The following is a 23037-nucleotide window of genomic DNA, read 5'->3' as shown; positions in this document are numbered from 1 at the left end:
ATAATTATGTTGTTTTTGGAAATTACTGACTTAATGCGTGTCCTCTCTGCAGCAAAAGCAAAACGTCATCTTAAATGGTCTGGTCATAACATTTTCATTTCTCAAGATTTGTCCAATGGGAAACATCCTGAACAACGAAAGTGGAACAACGACTTACCTTTACAACAAATTCTGAATCACGATGAATCTCAAACAACGAAGATTCCAACCACGAAGACCTGAACCACGACTTTCTAAAAAAGAAGACCGAGTCTCTCATCCTACTGCTTCCGGGCATTCGAAGACCGAGGAAGACAGACACGTCATCCTACATTTGCCAGAAAAGCAATGTTTCAAAGAAACTGATTCGTCAAACTGACACACTCTATGGCACTGGCTAAAAGTACCGGAATCAGAGGAATTCACAAAGCACCCACCCACTAGGAATCGGAAGTGTTGACATAAAGGCTGGCGTACTATATGGAGCATGAGCAAGCAGTATGATCACAACATGCTTTGGTCGTGGGAGCAGCGTGTTTAAGAATTCACAGGTTATGAAAAGTATTTAATAAGTTAAAATTGTGGGAAAAGGCCGAAGTCTCAAAGCAGGTATGTGACCTCCAGGGAGAAAATCTTATTATCAAAGTTGTGTTTTATGGCAGAAAGTAAATGGACATATCTTGTTGGTGGAATTAAGAAATGGAGAGGAGTAAGACGGGCTCTGAGTTTGTAGTATGCTACTGCCAGCAGAGGTGAAGTAGAACCTTTATAATGCGATGGGATGAACTTTTCACATGTTTACATCAAAAAAACTCAACAGTTTTCTATAAATGGTCCCTGCCAAGTTGGCGTAAAGCACAACAGTTACAACAAAAAGCGAAACAGCTCGCGTTTTTATGAAAGAGCACCTTTATTGGAATGTAAAACAAACCTTGAAAGACATCTAGAGGGAATATCCCATAAATCTATAGGTACAGAAACTACATACTATGAGAGTTGAGTATTGTCTTTAAGAGGGATCTAAAAAATGTACATGAAAAGCTTTATCAATTCTAATGGCAGCCAGGAGAAAATGGGCGCACACTGCAAATAAAATCACATCAGTTTTTGTATCCTCAAAGTCTTCCAGAGGTAATGAGTGTCTAGCTACTCAGTGGGAAGATCCCAAACAGATAAACAATGATACCTCTAGCACTCTCCTTTTCCAGTCATTCAAAGAATGAACATTTCAGTCTCTGAAGATAATCCAAAGTCATCTTTATTATTCCTCCAACTATGTAGTGGAAGACTTGTTATTACAATACTGCCATCTAATGGACAGTCACGAGGTGATAATTTTCGTGGTTTAGGAAGTCGATGTAAAAAGAGTCGTGGTTTAGTAAAGGTCGTTGTTTAGCCTTCGTGGTAAAGACACTCGTGGTTAAGGCAGTAGTTGTTTAGTCATACAACCTTATCCAATCCAAAGCCACTAATGCTCCTAGAAAGGAGTTTTTGGCTCTATGTCCCGAGATGAGACAGTTAAATATTAGATATGGTATTCTGCATCCTCGTTTGCGTAAAATTACTCACAATGGCTCCACACGTTCGTTTGACTATCCTCTTAAATTGCGGTCCTTTCTTCAAAGTATTTCTACAAACTCCACAGCTGGCTCTTCTAATCGTCCTTAATGTTTCTGTTGTTTTTTCTGCGTATCTTATCTATTATGGCTGTTTGTTCTTCTAGTACTTGTATCTTTTTCTCTATCGTTCCATCTCTTGTCGCTGCAGCTGCGTCCCATGCATTTTTTGCTTTTACTTCTGTATAGATCTGGATTTTTTTCCTTGATCTATCTTCTCTTTTCTCTGTTCTTATTCTTGCTCCTTGTCTTGTTCCTCTATATCTGTCTAGTGGTGGTTTTTAACTCATTGCATGTGTACATCAGTAATGTTTATTTCTCTGTAGCATTTGCCATATATGCATCTCATTTGCGGTGTGCTTCCTTTTTTAGCTGTATACCAGACGTGTATCAATTATGTACGCGTATCATCCCCCTGTCCCTCCATCAGGTGTAAGTTTGTCACGTGGAAAGTTCATGGTCTTGGAAATCCCGGTCAACAGACAAAAGGTATTATCTCACTTATCCAAACTAAATTCTCAGGTTTCTTTTATGCAGGAACCACATTGTACTGAAGCAGAATCACTTAAATTGAAAAGACAATGGGTGGGTCAAGTTGTTTATTCTCCTGCATCTAACAAGAAAGGGGGTGTTGCTATATTGTTTCATAACTCATTATCTGTACAAATTGTGTCTACACAAAATGATGATGATGGACGTTGGGTAATGGCAAAGGTTGTTATACAAAACCAAACTCTGGTCTTACTAAATATTTATGGCTCTGTTGAGCCGGATACAAAATTTTGGTCTGGCATTAAGATTTTACTCTCTTCCATTGATTGTCCTAACATTATTATAGCCAGTGACTTTAATCATTGGATTGGCCCCTGTTCTGATAGATTATCTAAATGTAAATTTAACCCTGATAAATACCATAAAGCTTTTCAGTCAGCCATTGCCTCTCGTTCATTATATGATGTGTGGAAGACTTGTAACACTGACTCACTTGAATATACTTTTTTTTTCCAATGTTCATCAAACACGTTCTAGGATTGATTACATTTTGGTTAGTAAATCCTTCCTTCCTTCCATTCAATCATCGGAAATTGGATCCATTTTTGTTTCTGACCATGCACCTGTTCATGCTATATTGGACCTTTCACTTACCTCACAACAATTCAGTCGCTGTAAACTTAATAACTTTTTATTATCTGATACTGTTTACATCAAAGAGGCCACTACAATCATTACTGAATTTTTCAAGTTCAATAATCCACTGGACACCTCTGTTCCCAATAATTGGGATGCCTTTAAGGCCACGTTTCGTGCCTTTACTATTCCTTATGTCTCAAGAAAAAAGAAAGATACACAGAAAAAAATATACCGCTCAACTACAACAACTTAAATAATTGGAACATACCTACTTTACTTCCAAATCGTCCTCAACTATTCATGCATTGATTAAGGCCAAAACTGAACTTAACAAACTTGCTACAAATCCACTCAAACTATGGTGTCGTCGGATGAAGATGTTGCTGGAGTTTTTCAGGATTATTATCGGTCTCTTTATTCTGATGGCACAAATTCTTCTAATCAAAACCTAGATACTTTTTTTTCAGGCCTTCCATCTCCCCCTTCTTTATCAGATGATTTTAGCGCATTAGAGAAAGAGGTCACAGCTCAAGAAATAATTAATGCTATTAAATCCTTAAAAAAAATCAAAAGCACCAGTTCCTGATGGTCTATCTGTTGAATTTTATGCCACCTTTACCTCTATTTTTGTACCCCAACTTCTAGCACCCTTTAACTCCTTTATAGATGATGCTAAGGCATCCGGGGGCATATTATCAAGGGGGTTTATCTCCGCTTTTTTGGCTTTAAAAGCCAAGAAAGCGGAGATAAAATTATCTCCCTATTACCTAGCTGTCGCTAACACCAGTTAGCGACAGCTAGTAGGAGATAGCGACCATCTTGGGCCCCACTTTGCATGTCAGTGATATTTATCACTAATGACATGCAAAGTGGGCGTGCCAAGATGTTAGCGACTGAAAACAGTCGCTAACATCGCTATCTCCTATTACCAACTTTTGGAGATATTCGCCTAAGCGCGAATATCTCCAAAAGCTAACACCTGCCCAGAGCAGTTCTTAGCCATGTTATATAATGGGAGGTGGATAACATGGCTAAGAGCATTAGCTCGGTAATGCATGAATATCGCTGACTTTTCAGCGATATTCATGCATTTGCAGAGATTTTTATCGCATTTGCGATAAACAGTGGTAATACCAAGGTTTATTTGCGGTAAAAATCGCCGCAACTCAGCGGTAAATTTTTGTCTCTAACCAAGCAATAGCTATAATTATCGCTATTGCTTGGTAATATGCCCCCCGGTTCTTTTATGGACGCCTTAATTATTCTCATTCCTAAACCTGACAAAAATCATTCTTTTTGCAGAAATTATCGCCCTATATATAAAATATGATTGCAAAATATTTGCCAAGATTCTTGCATCCCGTCTTGAAAATAATATTCCTTTATTGGTTAAAACTAACCAAGTTGGGTTTGTGAAGGGCAGGTTAGCATTCGATAATGCACAAATGTTTGCAAATATTATTTCATATAGGTAAAAGTTCGATTTTCCCCTTGCTGCTCTGTCTTTGGATGTCGAAAAGGCTTTTGATCGTATCAATTGGCTATTCATGTTCAGAACTCTCCACTGGTTTGGTTTTGGACCTACATTTATTTCATATATTAAATTATTGTATTCTTGCCCACGAGCCAGCCTTTTTGTAAACAATCATTTTTCCAAATTCTTTTCTTTATCTACAGGTACACGCCAAGGATGTCCCCTTGCTCCTCTCTTATTTGTTTTATACCTTGAACCATTCCTTGAGCGCATCCGTGTTAATTCACATATTTCTGGTTTTACTTATATTTCCATAGAAACCAAAATATCCTTACCTCCCTTCCGCCTTTTATGGATGAGGTTCGGTCATACTCTAATATTTCTGGTTATAAATAAAACCTATCTAAGACTGAAGTTCTACCTCTAAACTCCTTATGTTACCAATTTATGTTTAATGATACTCATTTTGCATGGTGTCCCACAAAAAATTAAATACCTTGGTATTTGGTTCTCTGCTTCCATGTCTACCACAATTAAACATACATTTGCGGCATTAATCACTAAAATCCAATCGCTTCTTCTCACTTGGACCCCTCTTTATCTCTCCTGGTGTGGGTAGGTTAGATACCATCAAAATGATGATTGTGCCACATGTCCTTTATACAATCTGTATGTTACCCATCCGGATCCCCATCTCTTATTTTTCTCAAATGAACTCCATACGTATACAATTTTTATGGAACAAGAAACATCCACGAATTGCCCTTACAAAACTTGTTTGTCCTAAAACTGAAGGTGGAGTACGTTTTTCAAATTTTAAAGCTTATCATTTGTTTTTTTTGATCAAACAATCCTTTGATTTATTCTATGATTTTGCTGATATCCCTATTCCCAGATGGACTGTTTTTGAACGTTCATTACTGAAAGACTTTTCTTTTCAGAATGTAATTTATATGTCCAATAGTGCTTTCACGTCCACTAACCCCATTTTAAAGTATTCTCAGAGTTTACTGTAAAATACATTTTCCAATGGTCTAACTCCATTTCAGTGTGTTTTATCCTCTACAATTTGGTATAATAAATCTCTCAAATATAAAGGTAAATAATTTTACTACAAATACTGGAAAGAAAAGGGAATTCATTTTGTACACCAATTAATGCACCATAATTCTGTTATACCTTTTCTTGACCTACAAGCACAATTTCAGTTACCTGATTCTTGCATTAATAATATACCGTAATTTCAAATGCCTTACAAATGCAAATAGTTTCTTTTGACCTTCCAACTGATACACCTTCTCTTACTCCACATACTAGATTATATAGTTTATTTCCGACGAACAGACCTAAAGCTGCTCTTGTATATTAAGTTATTGTTATCAAATGTTACTGAAAGACCCAAATCTCCTATTGAAATTGCGTCAGAAACTGACTTGTCCGTTTCTCTTTCTATTACGATTTGGGATAAGTTGTGGTCTAAGTTATTTAACGTTTCTGCTGCTGCACGCATAACTCAATCTCTGTATTTTATTTATACAGGACTCTGTTATGACTCCAGTTTGTATTTCAAAGTTTTCACCATCCTCTACTCCATTATGTTGGTCTTGTTCTAATGATGTAGGTACTTTGATACACATGCTTTATGATTGTTCAAATGTATTAGCATTTTGGAAATCTGTTTGGAATATTTCCATTACATTTTTTAAATGTGACTTAACATTTTCGATACAAAACTTTTTTCTAGGTTCTTCTTCACCTGATGTTGATGACTTCTCCTCTATCTCCATGTCATTTGACCTTTTTATTGCAGTAGCTTTTAAAGTTATTTTATTATCCTGGAAAGATAACTCTAAACTATCTTCGTTATTTTGGTGTAATTTCATTTGAGATGAACATAGAATTGCCAAGGTGTCTACTATCTCTCTTTCTCAAAAATTAAATCTGATCTTCTTTGGCTACCTTTCACAACATATCTCTCTTCACATGCTCCCTTACAATAGTTCTTTTTTCCCTCACTCTTCTTATATATAATTTCCTTTTCTCATCTGTCTTTCTCTTCTTTCTCTCACTCTCTTTCTTTACTCCTCTTTCTACTGTTATGCTCATACTACATTTGTATATTTATTTGCTTAATTACAATTTGTAATATGTTTTACACATTTATGAATGCTTCTCCCTTTTGTTATTGTTTCTTTTTTTGTCTTTTTGTTCTTGAAAATTCAATAACAAATTCTTAAACAAAACAAAAAAACACTCCAGAGAGCTGTGTTTTTACAAGCCGAGCAGCCGTTCATGGTTGACTTTTAAAATAAGGCTTCTTTCACGAGGCATGTTTATGTTATTTATTAACTTTCTGCATGTCTCTACAGTCCTTAATTCAGCCCTGACATTTCTGCTTTGTCGCCTTGTGTTAGTTCCCTTCCTCCCCCACCCCGGCTCCTCCAGCTGTTTCTGCTTGCTTTCCCACCTCCTGTCACACTACCCCACCCTCTGTCCTACTTTAATTGCCACCATCATCCCTCCCTCCTCTCTGGTGTTTCTTGTTTACTATTTTGTCAAGGGCATTAGAAAATGATTGCCTGTTCGGTCTCAGACATGAAGGGAGCCTATACATTCAAGTTAAGAATTCTTCTCTTTCTGTTTACCTTCTTTTTATGCCTAATTACGACAGTGAGTGACTCCTCACGGTCGGAGCGTAGCTAACGAAAGTAGATGTGAACAGTACAGTGTTGCTGCCCATAAGCAGGAAAGCTCAAAAAGAGCCGCCTGTTTAACACATCCCTGCGAGACTCCTGGTGTCTGCAAGGAGCCCCATTGTCTGCCATTTGCTGTTTATGTTTTTAGTTCTCGCGACCTGCTTTGCACTGCGCAGCAGTGCTCGCGCAGGTAGCGAGATCTTTAGTAAGTGAAAAACGGGGAAATCAAGATGACCTAGGAATCTAGAAACCTGAGGCTTCCGAGAAGAAGGGCCTCCAAAACGGCCCTGAAGGCTCTCCACTGGCTCCCAGTTAGGGAAAGGATCACTTTTAAAACGTTATGCACGTGTCATCGCATCATTGGGGGAAAGGCGCCCGATCCCTTACAAAGCCTTATCACTCCATACAGACCTAAGCGGATGCTTAGATCCATGGGTACTGGCTTGGTAGCTATCCCCAAAATTAACAAAGCGCGCATGGGGGCAGATCTTTCAGGCTCCTTGCAGCTAACAGCTGGAGCTGCGTTTAGAACCCTCTGAGGCTAAGCTCCGTAGAGCTCTCAAAACTCACTTGTTCCGGTCATTACTTGTGTAACCCATCCCTGTCTAGCCTCCTCATATTCTCTCACTCTAGCACGGGGACACGCCGGTGCGCGTAACCAGCCGCTTTACAAACTTCCATAATAATAATAATAATCGCACACGCTCGTGCATGTGTCTTTCCTTTTCGGCTCTCCCATTGGCCTTTGCGTGCGTCTTATTCTAAAAGACTGCATGTAATTGGCCCGAGGTGCCAGCATAGCTCCTCCCATGGCCTATTGGTGTCTATTACGCAGACCGAGCGCATAATAGACACCAATAGGCCGTGGGAGGAGCTATGATCGTGCCCAGTGACACACGCACCACTTGTTTTTCTTTACTTTTGGTATAAGCGCGGCACCCGCGCTTTACTTTTGATGTTATAAGTAAAGCTCGGGTGCCGCGATTATACCAAAGCAAAAGAAATAGAAAAAAACATCTATTTCTTTACTTTTGGTATAATTGCAGCACCCACGCTTTACTTACAACATTAAAAGTAAAGCGCGAGTGCTGCGATTATACCAAAGGTAAAGTAATAGATTTTTTTTCTATTTCTTTACTTTGGTATAATCGCGACACCCGCGCTTTACTTTTAATGTCATAAGTAAAGTGTGGGTGCCGTGATTATACCAAAAGTAAAGGCATAGAAAAAACATCTATTTCTTTACTTTTGGTATAATCGCGGCACCCGCGCTTTACTTATAACATTACAAGTAAAGCGCGGGTGCCGCAATTATACCTGTAAAGAAATAGATTTTTTTACGTGCTCTCAGTCTGCATGTGGGATGCTTTCATGAAAATAATTTTCGCCATAAAAGCATATTCTCCACAACTCCACAACACACAATTACACCATTAACATTAACAATTCAACCCACATAATTCCACTCCACTCCACTTCAAACTAAAACACATAGGTAAAATACATTGTCATTTGCAAAACCAATAGCTCTCACTCTCAGAAATGTGAGACTGATTGCATTGCAAATGCTTGTTTATTTACTGGCACTTATATTTTCATTTTGTTTAATATCAGTCCGGGTTTTACAGCTTTTTCAAGATGGCACTGCTAACTCCCACTGCGTGTACATTCAAAGCAGTGTTTTTAACCGTAGTGAGCCTGTGTTCCTGCCATGCAGCCTTTAATTTTTGTTTGGATAGGCACAAGGAACGCACGTCTGCTTTGTGATTCTAATAATTTGATTCAAAAGCAGGGCTTTAAGTGGGCTGGGTCTATCTAAAATGGACATCGAAATTGGTCCCTTTGGGCACTGTAGTCATGTTTTAAACTGTTGATGCAAACACACTGATAGAGTTGTGAACAATTAATGTAAAGAAGGTTAAAGTAATCCGTTCCTTGTTATGTGTTACAATTTTTACTTAATCTTGCATTACGTATGAGTGTTTGCCTTTTCCATGATGTGTATGTCTTGTTTCCAGACAGCTTATTACTCTACTCGAATGCATAATTTGAATTGAGTCACATCAAGATCAGATGTTTTTAACGGGACACAATTGTATTGTGGCTGAAGGCAGTGCAAGTTTCTCTCAGTGCCTGTCAGGGGCAAAAAGAATATGTATTCATCCAATCCTTGGCCTCTCTGCAAAGTGCAAAGATCACTGGTCACGTATGCCACCTGCAGTTGTGATTCTATGAAACTCTATGCGAGTATGTATGTTTAAATCACACCCTTAATTGCACAGGCCCGTCCCTTTCATGGTCCCCCCACTATTTTCCTTCCACTTAAACCCCTGCTTAATCGTGTTTATAAGTCAAAGACTACTAGACAGCGCAGCTCTCTGGTTTGCTACAGACTTCTTGTGGACATTGTCAAAGTCGACCTAACAATGCATTTTGCCCAATGTTACCATTGGCTTTGTGGTCTGTACCTCACATAGACTGTACAGATTGAGTTCGTCCTTCCAGTGGAACGTAGCCGATTTACTGTATTTTTCCACATGTTTGCTTTCTGTAAACAGTCCTTTAAATCTTGTTCTTATCTTGTCACGTTAGCTGTGCATTCAAAGTCAAAGGTCAAATATCTGGCTCAGTCTTCCAAGGGGGCTTGGAGCTTTCCTTTCTTTCTCTGACTTCAAAGTGAGAGGATTTATGTGACAATCTTGATGTGTAAGAAATACTTTTTTCTAGCACAAAACTAAATGTAAATGCCTGTAAATGAACTGTGCGGATATTCGGGAACATATCAGAATTAGGAAAGCACAAATGAAGCAAATTGTTTTGTAATAGTGAAGTGTGGTGAAACAAATATTTTACTATGATAAGAACAAATCAATACACCAGATGATGAAATTTCCATGCATTATTATTTTTGCTCGGTATATGTTTACCAGTAAAACTGTATAGCGGTGCAAATGTAATGGCCATTTCAACTGTGTTAGACATGGCATCTTTGGCGTGGTTTCCCCTGTCTTTTTGCCTCTGCCTCCTGTATTTTTGATGCTGTCCTGGATTTCGTTTTTGCTGGTATAGATGCGTTGGGCACTTTGTCACTGCTGAACTGTGTCAAAAGGCAAGTGCTCCGGGTGTAAATTGTTATTGTAATTGGTTATCTATGATTGGCATATTTGTATCATCAAGAAGTCCCTAGTAAAGTGCACTGAGTGTGCCAGGGCTGGTGATACAAATGCTACTAGTGGGCTGCAGCACTGATTGTGCCACCCACATGAGTAGCCCTAAAATGGTGTCTCAGGCCTGCCACCGCAGTGCCTGTGTGCAGTCTGTGAACTGCCATGTCCACCTGGTCAGTGTCCCCACTGACCAGGCCCAACCCTTCCCTTTCTGTACACATTTGTCACCCCTATGGGCACGATACCCCTTTTGGGCAGGGTGCAGTGTATGTTAAAGGTAGAGCATGTACTAGTGCAGGTGACATGCTCTGGTAGTGAATAAAAGCCATTTTCGTTTTTCACTATTGTAAAGCTACCTTGTCCATAGGCTATCATGGGGAATGCTGGCTGCAGTGGCAACCAGCATATCTTCCCATAAGAGCAAGGTAGGACTTAAACGTCTGGTATCCCTGAACTCAGAATTTAATAACACATCTTTTAGGAAAGGTTGTTTTTAAATCCTGTGTTTGAGAACAGCACTTTTAGAAAGTTGCTGTTCTCTTGTCTGACCTTTCTGTGTACCTTGGCCTGTTTGTGTATTGACTGTCTGGTTTGTGAGTGACAGGGGCTGGGTGGCTCCCAGAGGCTAAGTGGGCCATCCCTGGGCTGAATAGCTGCATCTGCATCTAGAGTGGTGGGAGGGGGTACCACCTGGGCCTGAATAGGGCAGTGCCTGCCTTCCACAATGCTGGCTCCACCTCCTGCTGGGCGGCTGATGACCCTGCCCCTCTCTCTGAAAGGAAAGAAGAGGCCAGGAAAACAAAGTGCTCAAGGAACACCCAGAACTGATTCAGATCGGGCTCAGAGCCCTCCTGCACAAATGGAACAAACACTTTTAAGGGTGTAAGTACAGGACTCCAGACTACAGAAAATTAGATCATCCTGGAATCAAGAAGGAACCTCTGCCAAGGAGAAAGCTGGAAGACTGAAAAAAAAAGACTGTCCTGCTGTCGCTTTGCTGGACTGACCTGCAGTTGCTTTGCCGCCAAGGAGAAGGGAAGGACTTTGCTTTGTGCTGTGTCCCCTTGCTTGAAGGAATCTCCAAGGGCCTGAGAATAGCTGGCTCCCTTTTAAGAAGTCCCAGGAACAAAACCCCCAGCTTCCCTGAACTCTACTGAGAGAGTTCTGTCCTTCCTAGAGTGCTTGACCCAGCCCCTGGGCCTCTGGAAGTTGTACCTGTGTTGGGAAGCAGGAAACCAATATTTGAAGAACTTTCTGCAAAGTTTATAGCATTGCTTGCTTGCGGAGCGCATCCCTGTCTGTGCAAGGAAATTCCCGCCGCTACAAAGGCCGAGATCGTCGCAGCGCCTGTTGCCGCTGCCAGAGTTGTTGCATCCTTCGTTTGCGGGATGCACCAGTCCGGTGAGGGAAGATTACCATCGCTGCGAGTATCGTCGCAGAGCCTGTCATCACTGGGTGGGCCTTCCAGCACTCACTTTTAGGTTTTGCCTGCACAGCATTTGCGCTGTGCTTGTGAAATCTATTGTTAATATAAGTCTTAAAAGGGACTTACATCCCACTCTTACTTTTCATTGGTTGGTGTGCTTGCCACTTAATTTCCATTAGTTTCTATTGGTTGTAGCATTCCATTTCCTGTTGTTGTGTGTTCTTCTTATCAGTATCCCAGAGCTCAAGCACTCCTTTTCATCCACATTGAAATTCTTTATGAGCAAGTGTGTCAGCACCCTTGCTTGCCCCTTCGTCCCCGGACCTCTTCCCCAGGTGCAGCAGCTTGACCTCTCATAGCGATCCTCCCTCGGATTATTATTGTTTCATATGTAATTCTATTTGTGTAGCGCGATCCCTATCGGATCGCTTTACATGAGCACCACAGGCAAACAGCAACCTGTTTGAGCAGTGCATTTCACGAATCATCCTATTAAACAAATATGGTGCTGCCCCTTCTGCTTTAGTTATTTTTCTCTTTCAACCATCGAAATTTAGTTTACAGGCTTTTTTTTTAACTCATTTCGTTTGTTGTCGTGCATTAGCTAGCAGGTTTGAGTACAAACTACAATTCTCTGAATAACCAATAGAGGGAAGTGATGCTTTATAAATGATATAATCCTCCTCATACATAGCGGCCCAGCAAAGACGCATATGACTAGTTTGTCACATTTGGAGTTTAAAATACAAAGTGGGATAATGCTAACTTTATGTTTACTGAAGTAACTGTAAATCACAGGTTGAATTGCAATACATGTCTCTCAGCTAACAGTTTGCATAAAGCAACATAAAATGTAGTAAATACTGACTTGGATAAAAAAGTAGAGTCACAAGTTTATATTAAGGGATGCACACCTGACATGGCGGGGGTATGTTATAGTTGTGGGTGGGAGGGGATGGACGTTAGGTTTATTTGACACAGGTTTGCTTTCTTACATTTCAGATACATGGACCAAGGTATAAAGCCTACCGGGGACGGAGGCCCGGAAGGAAGAATTTATGATGATGGGAGTAAGTTCTTACTGATTGGATTAATGCACACTCATAGAATGTATCTAGCCCATTCAACCTTGTGTTCACAAATATTTGATGACCCTTATTGTTTGAATCTGAGACTATCTGTGCCGTTTTTGTCTCGTTGGTTTCAAAATGCCACTAAAGATATATTAAAATAAATCTATACTAATATAATAAAGAGAGAACCCAAACCTTTGAGGCGGGTAATCTCAGGAACCACAGCACCAATCACAACACCCAATACAGGGTTGGAAAGGGCAGTTGCAGCAGAAGGACATAGGCTATGCAGACGCCCACCATATACATTTAAAAGGTAAAAGAAGGTGCCAGCAAAGTAGTCCCTTGTTGGCGTGTCTGCATTGTGCTGTGGGCGTGTGCTGGGGGCTTGACAAACGCTGGGGGCGTGTGGTACTTTCTGCCCTTCATGCCATGTCTCATATCGTGTGCTAATCCCACCCTGCTCCCTTTCAATACCCCTGCACCCCATAATCATAACCCACCCTTACTCCTTAAAATACCCCAACACCCTTAAACACTAACCCATCTTAACCCTATATATATATATACCCTGTACCCCAAAACCCAAACCTAGCCCTGAACCCTAAAAATAACCATGTACCCCAAAACCGAAACCTACTCCTGAACCCTAAAATACCCCTGTATCCCAAAACCCAAACCTAGCCCTGAACCCTAAAAATAACCATGTACCCCAAAACCCAAACCTACCCCTGAACCCTAAAATACCCCTGTACCCCAAAAGCCAAACCTAGCCCTGAACCCTAAAAATACCCCTGTACCCCAAAACCCAAACCTAGCCCTGAACCCTTAAAATACCCCTGTACCCCAAAACCCAAACCTCTCCCTGAACCCTAAAAATACTGCTATACCCCAAAACCCAAACCTAGCCCTGAACCCTAAAAATACCCCTGTACCCCAAATCCATACCTATCCCTAAACCCTAAAACTACCCCTGTACCCCATAACCCAAAACTATATCTGAACCCTTAAAATACCCAAACACCCCAAAACATATACCTCAGTACCCCAAAACATATACCCCTATACCCATACTTACCTTATCCAAACATTAAAAAAACATGCTTTTACCATTCATGCATTTACAACGAATTTCGTTGTAAATGTATGCGTGGTAAAAGCATATAAAATGTAATGCCATGCATTATATTGGCATTGCAGAGTCATGGTACTTTCGTAATGAAAATATGCGGAGTGATGGTATGCGGAAAGAAAGTTGCAGAATAATGGGTGTTTACCCTCCCCCGGTAAGTACATTGGTGGCACGGTGGCCCACATCTCCAGCAACATACTCATATTTTTTCACCACCCATTTGAAAAATGCACAGGTCTCTCTCATTGATGGCCAGCACCGACATACACTTTTAGACACACGTCCCACCACAAGTTCTAGAATTGGGAACTTTAGAGCTGGGGAGCTGTGTTCAAATCTCGGCATCAGCTCAACATCATGTGATTCCAGGCAAATCGCTTTGTCTCCCTGTGCCTACCACAAATTAATTTGTTCTTCTGTAATGTAAATTGTGCTCATGCCATGTTGTCGAGTTTGCGCTATATAATATTGCAAGGAAAAATAAAGTAGGGAAACTCGAGTTCACACACTACTGAACGCGCACTCTTAAGTGCATCACCAGTGCACTGTGAATCGGAGCGTTTCACAGGTCTGTCACAGATAAGAAATGCTATCAAAACGACATCCTACAAAACAATATACTACTGGCCGGCAGCAATTCATACCCGGACAACGTCGGGACGGGCTACTAGTAAATAAATAAACAATTACATTTTCATTTGGTCACAGTGAAAGAGTTAATATAGCTTAACAGCCTTGCCAAGTAGGCGCAGCGCAGAGATCTTTGATGCTCTCTGCCCTTTCACAAATGGGAATTCTGACATAAAAAGAGGAGCGATATTGAGACACTTGTGTTTTCCTTTTTAAAATTTTGCCTGGCCGGCACTTTTGCTGTGCCTATTAGGTTTTGCTTGCACTGTGCTTGTTAGGTTTCGCCTGCTGATCGCTTGCGCTGTGCTAGTGAAATCTATTGTATTTAATATTAATCTTAAAAAGGGCTTCAGTAAATTATATTGCACAACTGCTCACCAAGCTACAAAAAACCTGCTTATTATTAATCACATAGGCAAAACCTATTGCATTTACCAATGCTTGTCAGAGACAGTTGCTTATTTTCCTTGACAAACTTTTTTCTCTAGCAAACCAGTTCATAACTGATCGGAATCTAGTTTGACATAGAAGACACTTGAGCAGGCATGTTATGCGCCACAATGCCACCATTTCCATTGTATTAAGTATCATATTTTGATTAACCATTCGTTCGAATATTGTGCAGTGCAATCACTTGACTCACAGCAGAACTTATACCATTGTTCTAAAGACATGTTATTTAAAACGCAAAAAGTACGTCACTTCAACATGAATAAAAATCATAAATAAAAATAGCAAACAGGTTAATGTGCATCTTGGAATAATACTAACAATTTTAGCATTCAAATCGAGTTATAAATAAAATGAATGTGCATACCTCCAGTGATGAACATTCCTGGTGCACTAGGAACCCATGCCAAACACTGCACCGATGCAGCAGCACTTGGGAAACTGAACGTCGTGATGCATGAGAGAGATTCCGAATCTACTAATCGAATCCCATTGTGTAAATTAGCAACCAGAAGGTAGTCTGTGGAGAGTGGATCCCATTCCAAGGCTGTGACTGGATCCTCCTCGTCTGTGCCTTCCAGAGACTCTGGTCTTAAAACATGTTTTTGACTTTTGGAACCTTCAAAAGTAACATAGATATGTTTACATTGTCTGTTCTATTCGGCGGTCAAATGCAGACAAATGCAGACTACTGTGTCAATGGACAAAACGCCATTTAGAATATAAAGTGAACGTTCCAACATGCGGCTCACATAACTACACACATAAGAAGGCAAAGCTTGGCAACTTTATCATTTCCAAGTCATTACAGAGAAGAACATATTTTACACATGTAACTTTGGTTTATTTGACTTGCAGTGTATGCAGGATACTGTCCTTCGAGTCGCACACGACTGATGGGACATGAGCACAAGTGTTGGCATTCGACAATCAAAACAGCATACTTGAATTGACTGCATAACATGAAAAGGGCCTAAGCAACTTTCGATTTGTCATTCCTCTATGTAAAAGTGAGCTCATCCTTGAATAATAAGACACGATGGGCCAGATGTAGGTAGCCTAATACCGGTCGGTAACAGCCGAAAATCGGTAATTTCGCCGTTACCGACCGGTATTTGGAAATTGAGATGTAGGTCGCCCAAAATATACAGAATCGGTAAAAATTTCGATTCGGTAGATTAGCGGCTCGGAAATATTACCGAACCAGTAAAATTACAGAATCGGACATTTTACCGAATCTGAAAATATACAGAGTCGGTAAATGTTCCGATTCGGTAAAATTTCCGATTTGGAAATTATACTGAGTCGGTAAATGTACCGAATCGGTAAAATTACCGAATCGGTAAAATTACCGAATCGGAAATTAAGAAATGGAAAAAACAACACCATCGAGATGTAGGTCACCCATAAATTACTGAATTTACTGAAAATTCGGTATTTATGAATCGGTATTTAACATGGATTGAAAGCAGGTGTTAACCAGGTGCAGCCTATAAAAAAGGGCCCCAAAATGCAACACTGGAACTACTATGGCGGCTTTCTATATCATAGCAAGATGTCTACGGCTACAGGCAGCAGGTGAGAGGGAATGGAGAAGGGAGGAGCAGGTGTACCGGCAGAGGATAACACTCTTCCAATTGACAGAGTCAGAGATACTGCAAAGATACAGACTGCACCCCCAGACCATCATGGACCTGATCAGGGACCTGCACCAACTCCTGGACCACCCAAAACCAAGGGCCCACGCCATCCCACCCCATGTTCAGGTGCTCTGTAGCATACACATCCTTGCATCTGGGAGCTACCAGAGTGTTGTGGCAGCGGTATGTGGGGTGTCCCAGAGCTGCCTGTCGCGTTTTTTCCGAAAGTTCCTGGATGCCATGATGCAAAGAATGGAGCATTACATCCACTTCCCAGACACTGATGCGGACTTGCTCAGGACCAAGACTGACTTTTACCTCATGGAAAATTTCCCACACGTGATTGGCTGCATTGATGGGACCCACATCCCCATTTGCCCCCCAGCTGCCATTGAGCACATATACAGGAACAGGAAGTCATCACACACAAATAATGTACAAGCAATCTGTGATGCCAAGTACATTATCACAGATATAGTGGCCAGGTACCCAGGAAGCACCCACGACTCCTACATATTCCAAAACAGTGGGATCTATACCCGCCTGACAGCGGGTGAATTCGGGGAAGGATACCTGCTAGGTAAATTACTGGGTGACACTCCCTTGATAGATGAAGAAGACGTATGTTAAAGTGTGCCTGTGAGTAATGTATTTTTTTCTTTCAAATTAGGGGATAGTGCATATGCACTCTGTTCCTTCGTCCTGACACCCTACCTCAACCCCACAACCCCCAGCCAGAGACGATACAATGTGGCACATAAATCCACCGGAACATCGTGGAGCGCACCTTTGGGCTCCTGAAGAGCCGGTTCCGCTGCCTCCACAAAAGTGGGGGGGCACGGCAGTACTCACCTGTAACATGCTGTAAGATCATTGCAATCTGTGCAATGTTGCACAACCTTGCCACTAAGAAGGGCACAGAGTTGGAATTGGAGGACTATGAAGACCATGACGATGAGCAGGCACTACCAGCAGTCAACACAGTAGGAGTACCAACACCCACAGACGGAAGACAGAGACGGGCAGAAATCACACACAACTACTTTTGAGTAAGTATAGAGACAAAGCACGTGTTGTACTGCAATGCACGTAGTTTATTTGGCACTATGTTTAAATGTCAGAAGACACAATTGAAACATACTAGTGTACCTAGCACTACTGGGTGGACGGGGGTTACCTCACCCTCACATTGTCCAACTGAATATGGCAGACTCACTGCTTGTGGCCATGAACAGCGCCGCGTGATGCGTGAGGTTGGCTTAGTTCCAAGTCTGCTGTGCCAGAGTCGGCACTCTGACGTCCGCTGCTCCTCCTTATTTCAGGGACAGGGGTGCTGCTCCTGCTACTAGTGGTATCTGTGTCCCCTACAACTTCTGCTCCTGTGGTGGCTGACTGGTTTGTCAGCAGCACTTCCATTGCTGTAGTGACTCTCTCCATCCCCCCTGTGAGATCAGTACAGCAGTGCACCAGCCCCTCCTGCATCGCAACTGAACGGCGACACAGCAGTGAAGTCGCAGTTGCAAGACGGTGCATGCCCCTTCTCTGCTGTTGCATGCAATGGCTCTCCCTGCGCGTTTGTGCACGGTCCTCATGTAGTTCCTCACAGAGTGACATCACACACTGTGACATGTCCCTGACTCCATCGGCCATGTCCCTCATGCTGTCTGCCATTGATGTGATTCCCTTGTTCATGTTATTAAAATTTGTGTTCAAATAGCGCATTTGTCTGTGCACTGCACTAATAGCTTTTGCCTGCAGGTGCTGCACCTTGACCATTATGGTCTCAAGGCCACGGAAGACACCCTCATCACGGCCACTCACGCTTGCCTCCCGGACCCTACGACGTCTTGTTCCTCCGGATCGGCTGACAGGAGTGGATGTAAGACTTGGTGCATTTCCTGCCATTGACTCTATTGACTCCTCACACTCCCTTTCCTCATCAGAGGATGTTTGTAGGATCCTTTGCAGGGGAACGTCATGCCTCCTGGACCTGCAGATGTCTGACACCTCTGTGTCTGCTGGTGTGTCAGGTCGTTGTGACTCATGTTGTGGTGAGTCAAGGAGCACTGGAGAAGCTTCAAGTTGCATGGTGTTGTCTGCCTCTGGTGTGGCAGCTGCTTGTGTGCAGGGTGCTGTAGGTGTTGCAGTGCTAAGTCCTGCATCCCTGCCTTCTTGCTCACTCCTATCCCTTTGGGGATGTGTCTTCTCCCTCTCCTGCAGTGACTTGCGTGATGTCTCCCCTGTGGACAGATATGGACAGTGTCTTAGTGGTGCTTTCACCGTGTAATTCACTATTACACACTCACACAGGGTTTGGTCCCTGCCAGTTTTAAGAAAGCTCTTCTCATCCCTTTGTTGAAAAAAGCAGGGGCTAATCCATCGGATCCCCTCAAAACAGGCCCATTTCTTTGCTGCCGTACTGTGCCAAAATATTGGAGGCCCATGTTTGTGACAGCATGTCCCAATTTCTGGAAGAATCACAGTACCTTGCGCCTAACCAGGCTGGCTTCCGCCCTCTTCATTCTACTGAAGCAGTCATCGTCTCAGTTCAGAACACTCTGAGGCGGAATGCCGATGAGGGGATCCACCAGGCTCTGGTGTTATTAGATCTATCAGCGGCATTCGACACAGTTGACTATACCATCTTGGTCAACCGTGTCGAACAGGCTGGTCTCAGGGGTCCTGCGTTGAGCTGGATTCGCTCATTTATTACTGGCCGCACCCAATCCGTGAGATTGGGCTCCTTTACGGCCCCCACTATTCCTACTACCTGCGGAGTCCCTCAGGGTTCTTCCTTGTCACCGCTACTTTTTAATTTATATCTGCGCCCCCTGCTGTACTCCCTTAGGAACACCAGAGTCACCATCTTCAACTACGCAGATGACTTGCAGCTCATCTTTCCTTTAAACACCGAGGACTCAGTGGTAGTGTTTCAAAACACCATGTCTCACATCCTGAGCTGGATGAGCTGCAGTCACCTGAAGCTCAACCCAGGCAAGACTGAGCTGGTCTTGCCTGGGCAGAGTGTACTCAGCTGGAACCCTGGCTTTTGGCCAGCCAGCATGGGAGCCCCACCATCTAAATCGCTCTCAGTTAAGAGCCTTGGAATTTTTCTTAGCGAAGATCTTTCTCTGAAAAGGCAGGTCAGCGCAGTGGTGTCCTCCAGTTTATTTCAGCTGAAGGAAATTAAGAAAATCGCTCGTTTCTTCTCTCTGGAGGCGCTCACACAGATTGTCATCTCCCTGGTTCTGTCCAGACTGGATTTTTCCAATAGTCTTTACCTTGGGCTCCAGGCCGGCGAGTTAAAACGCCTCCAGTTGATTCAGAATCAGGCAGCCAGACTTATTCTTAATCTACCTAAGAGGCAGTCTGTTAGAGCGGGTCTAAAACAACTACACTGGTTGCCTGTTGAGCAACGGGTGGCTTTTAAGACCGGATGTATTTTATTTAAGTCCTTACACCAATCTGGCCCCCTATTCATCAGAGACTTGTTCAAAAAATATGACCCCTCCAGGAATCTTCGCTCTATGCATAAACATCTTCTGACTGTCCTTACTTACAAAAGGAAGCGTCTTGGAGGTTGCTGCTTTGACCATCTTGCGGCCGCCTTCTGGAACTCCCTTCCCCTTCACCTTAAAACGTGTGGAAACATTCTCAGCTTCAGACACTCCCTCAAAACATGGCTCTTTTCCCAAGCGTTCTGTTGAGCTCCTCTATGCTTCCTCTGTTTGATGCGTTGTGTCCCTGTCTATAGCGCCATGAAGCCTCCGGGCGAACGAGCGCTCTACAAATACATTTCAATATCAATATCAATATCAATATTAAATCACATTATAATATCACTATTTCCTGCTCCTCCCATGTCTCTGATTGTATTGTGTGGCATGCCTGACATTATTTCATGTTGACAGCTCTGATGGGTATTCTTATGACTACCCCTCCCATAATGCCTTGCAGGTGAGTACTGAAGTCTGTACTGGATTTCCTCAACACTTAGCCACATTGGGGGAGGGACACAGGCAGGGGGTGAGGGATGATGGACCCTTACCTTTCTTAGCTGCAGCTCGGGCTGAGATGTCTGCATCACCAATCCCCACAACGCACTCTGGCTCCAGTGTGGACTCCACAAGCTCTTCCAGGTCCGTGAGAGCAGGTGCCCTGTTCTTCCCTCCACCTGTAGCATTGGCCTCCTTACTTCTTGCTGCCAAATTCTTCTTAGTAATGATCCTTAGATCATACCATCTCTTCTTGAGATCGTCCACTTCCCTGGTGGTCACTCCTATTGCGTTTACTTTGGTCTGGATCCCCAGCCAGGTGTTCCTCTTGACAGCCTCTGGTACCTGCAGGAACTGCTTACCAAAGATTTTTGGGTAGTGCTTGACGACCTCCTCCACCAGCACCTGAAGTTCACCAGTGCTGAACTTAATCTTCCTCTTCATTCTCCGCACCTTCCCTCTGAGAGTCTTGGGGATCCATTTGTTTGTCCTGCAGGGCTCTGCTTCACAACAACCTGTCTCTGTGTAACTGCTCTCCTGTGTGATCAGGTACTCTGCACCTGCATGGGTGTGGCCACTTCCTGGTTGTGGGGTGGGGTGGATGCACAGGGTTGGTGGATTGCTCTGTAGGTTGGCTGAGGGGCGGGGTGGAGGCACGTGATTGGTTGATACATCAACTGCCTGATATTTTGTATTCCCGACTCGGTATTTACGGATTCGGAAAATACCGAATCGCTAAATACCGAATCGGTAAATTCAATTCTTTCCTATGGGCATCCGGGCCCATAGGATTGCATGTGCCTTTCCGATTCGGTATTTGCCGTATAGGTAAATACCGATTCGGTAAATGCCGGCTCGGGGTTTCCGAATTTTACCGAATCAGTATTTTTTACCGATTTTTGACCTACATCTCATTTCCCTTTTCTAAAATACCGATTCGGTAAAAATCGGTATTTTGGAATCAGTAAAAATGAGTTACCTACATCTGGCCCGTGGTTAGTACAATACAATGTCTAGTCTCTGTAATCCACTACCACCTCTAGTATGTTCTTCAATTGCAGCAATTCTCTGCAGGGGAGGATTAAAGGGCAAAATGGTAATAGTTTTAAGCAGCTTGCACATCCCCTTCGCCATATCACGTGTATCAGCTTCTTCTTTTGAATTCACGCAATAGGGATGTATGTCGTTACTATGCATGCTTTTACAACGCATGCCTATACCACGCAGGTTTTACAACGCAAATCGTTACAACGACTTGCGTTGGGGGGCACTGGATAGTGAATAGTTCAATTTACTATTCCAACTCCAGTCCCCGTGGATAGTAGGGAAGGTTTTGGATAGTAAATTAAACTATTCCCTATGCTACAGTGCCCCCCCAGCACAAGTCGTTGTAACAATTCGCGTTGTAAAAGTTGCGTGGTAAAGGTGCTGCGTGGTAAAGGTTGCGTTGTAAATGCTGTTCCCCATGCAATAGAAGTAAACTCTGCGGTGTGCATCGTGATGGAGAATAGAAGATATCCCTTCTGGAAGGATACCTCTTAGAATGTCAAAATTAGCCATCACTGGAGTCAATGTACACAAAAAAAGTACTTCTGAAGTAACTGTATCAGTGTGCATGTGATTACCTACACTGGTCTCCACAATGCTGCACAATCCTGGAATTCTCATAGAAAAGTAGGATCTGCAGCATGTAAATGCTAATTACACCGGAATATACCATCTATGCGGCATTTACCTACCTATGATATATTCACACACACACAGATATTGACACAAAACATTCTTCAATGCATTGGAAAACATGGAAATATTGAAGAAAAGCACACACATTCAGCAAAAAAATAAAAAATGATATTCAACACCAAATACCCATTTTGCACAAAAAGTATGTTTTATTGTATTCTGACGACCTAGCTATTTTATAAAAACTGTCTACTGGCGGACAACTAACAAGAAAAACCTATAAGGAGTGCACATTTAGTCAAATGTTGTTTACATGAATGTTCCATTAAGAGAAACAGAAATCTCCACAAAAAGATTGAAAGTTAAAAATAGCTACTTTATACTCGGTCGATATTTGATGGGATGGAAAATTCCCCCTCAAGTTAGGGGAAATATTGGTGGAAATCTCTATTTGGAAATGGTGAATAGTACAAAAAAATTAAGGACCTGCACCTAGGTGAAGGATGGGTAGATCTACATGTGAGTGCATATTTACATGCAACCGTACCTTTGTGAATCAGGCCCATTGTTTCCCTGGAGTCATGGTATTCTCAACTTAATTTTAAGTCCAGATGCCAAAGTACTAAAAACATAGTTCACTTTGTATGATGTTAAACTACAAAGTTTATAGACAGAGCTTTTCATAACATGGTGGATATCCCATCCATCAAACTGTAAATAAGGGGCCGTATTTCTTAAGGTTACAGTAATTCAAAGACCACAGTATGTTTTCTTTGCAGCAACACAGATCATATTGAAATGCATTAACAATATAAATTGTTTCTATACCACTCAGTGCAATTAGTAAATGAAAGAGTGCTGATGCTCTTAAACAAGCAATTCATTTTGTGCACGGAATACCAAGGCTGCTAGTCCTACATCCAGCTCAGGTCTCTACAATCCACT

The 23037-nt window shown here is 42.2% G+C and overlaps 1 protein-coding gene across 2 annotated transcripts in view; it reads right to left on the bottom strand.

The window, feature by feature from the left end:
* Window positions 1-23037, bottom strand: part of WDR17 (WD repeat domain 17) — a 790164-nt gene that overhangs the window by 599080 nt on the left and 168047 nt on the right. For both annotated transcript variants that reach the window (XM_086962451.1, XM_086962452.1), the window contains exon 5: window positions 15142-15393. In XM_086962451.1, coding sequence (XP_086818577.1) covers window positions 15142-15393 — 252 coding nt within the window. The remainder of the gene's footprint in view (window positions 1-15141; window positions 15394-23037) is intronic.

This window comes from Lissotriton vulgaris, chromosome 3_1, assembly GCF_964263255.1.
Source record: "Lissotriton vulgaris chromosome 3_1, aLisVul1.2, whole genome shotgun sequence".
Classification (NCBI taxonomy): domain Eukaryota; kingdom Metazoa; phylum Chordata; class Amphibia; order Caudata; family Salamandridae; genus Lissotriton; species Lissotriton vulgaris.
Note: the sequence above shows the minus strand (reverse complement) of the source record. Positions and strands in the feature narration are given on the sequence as shown.